The 654-nt window shown below is 54.0% G+C and overlaps 1 protein-coding gene across 1 annotated transcript in view; it reads left to right on the top strand.

Moving 5' to 3' along the window:
- Positions 1-654, top strand: part of TMEM63B (transmembrane protein 63B) — a gene marked incomplete in the record, with an annotated part of 21,036 nt that overhangs the window by 3,499 nt on the left and 16,883 nt on the right. The window contains 1 exon segment of the mRNA XM_072410041.1: positions 321-540. Coding sequence (XP_072266142.1) covers positions 343-540 — 198 coding nt within the window.

Raw genomic sequence — 654 nt, forward strand, 5'->3', positions numbered from 1 at the left:
GGTGCAGCTGTCACCCCGGGCTCTATATGTTGCTGTGTCATGCTGGGCCCCGGGTTTGGTAGATCGGTGATGTTGGGCTCTGTCCGGCTGTTTTATTTTCCTGCAATAAACACAAAGTTGGAAATTTAACCCTTTTTTGCCTCTGTGTCCTATTGGGCAGAATGTCCCCTCACTTCCTGTTTAGAGACACAACAGGAAGTGAGATAATCTCCCTACATAAAAGGAAGGGGGTGGATTCTGGGGATTGTACCCCTCCTGTATCTGGGGGCACTCCGGGTCACCTTGGGGTATTTAATTTTCTCTTTGTCTTTCTCTCCCAGGCTGGATAATGATAAAAGAACCATGACCCCCTTCTTCCTGGGCACGCTGGCCTCCATGGGCACTACGTCTGCCTCTTCCTGCTCCGGGGCTGAGTGCAATGACACCGGTAGCGGCACCAGGGACTACTGCTACAGTGCCCGCATCCGCAGCACCGTGCTGCAGGGACTGCCGTTTGGTGGGGTGCCGACTGTTCTGGCGCTGGACTTCATGTGCTTTCTGGTGAGTAAATGGTCGGGCACAGCGCCTGTCATTGTCAGTCAGACTTCTGGGGCGGTACTGCAGCCTCCTGTCACTTGATTCTGTGTTGTGCAACCTCCCTCTCAAACTTGGGCG

This window comes from Pyxicephalus adspersus, chromosome 4 (assembly GCF_032062135.1).
Source record: "Pyxicephalus adspersus chromosome 4, UCB_Pads_2.0, whole genome shotgun sequence".
NCBI lineage: Eukaryota > Metazoa > Chordata > Amphibia > Anura > Pyxicephalidae > Pyxicephalus > Pyxicephalus adspersus.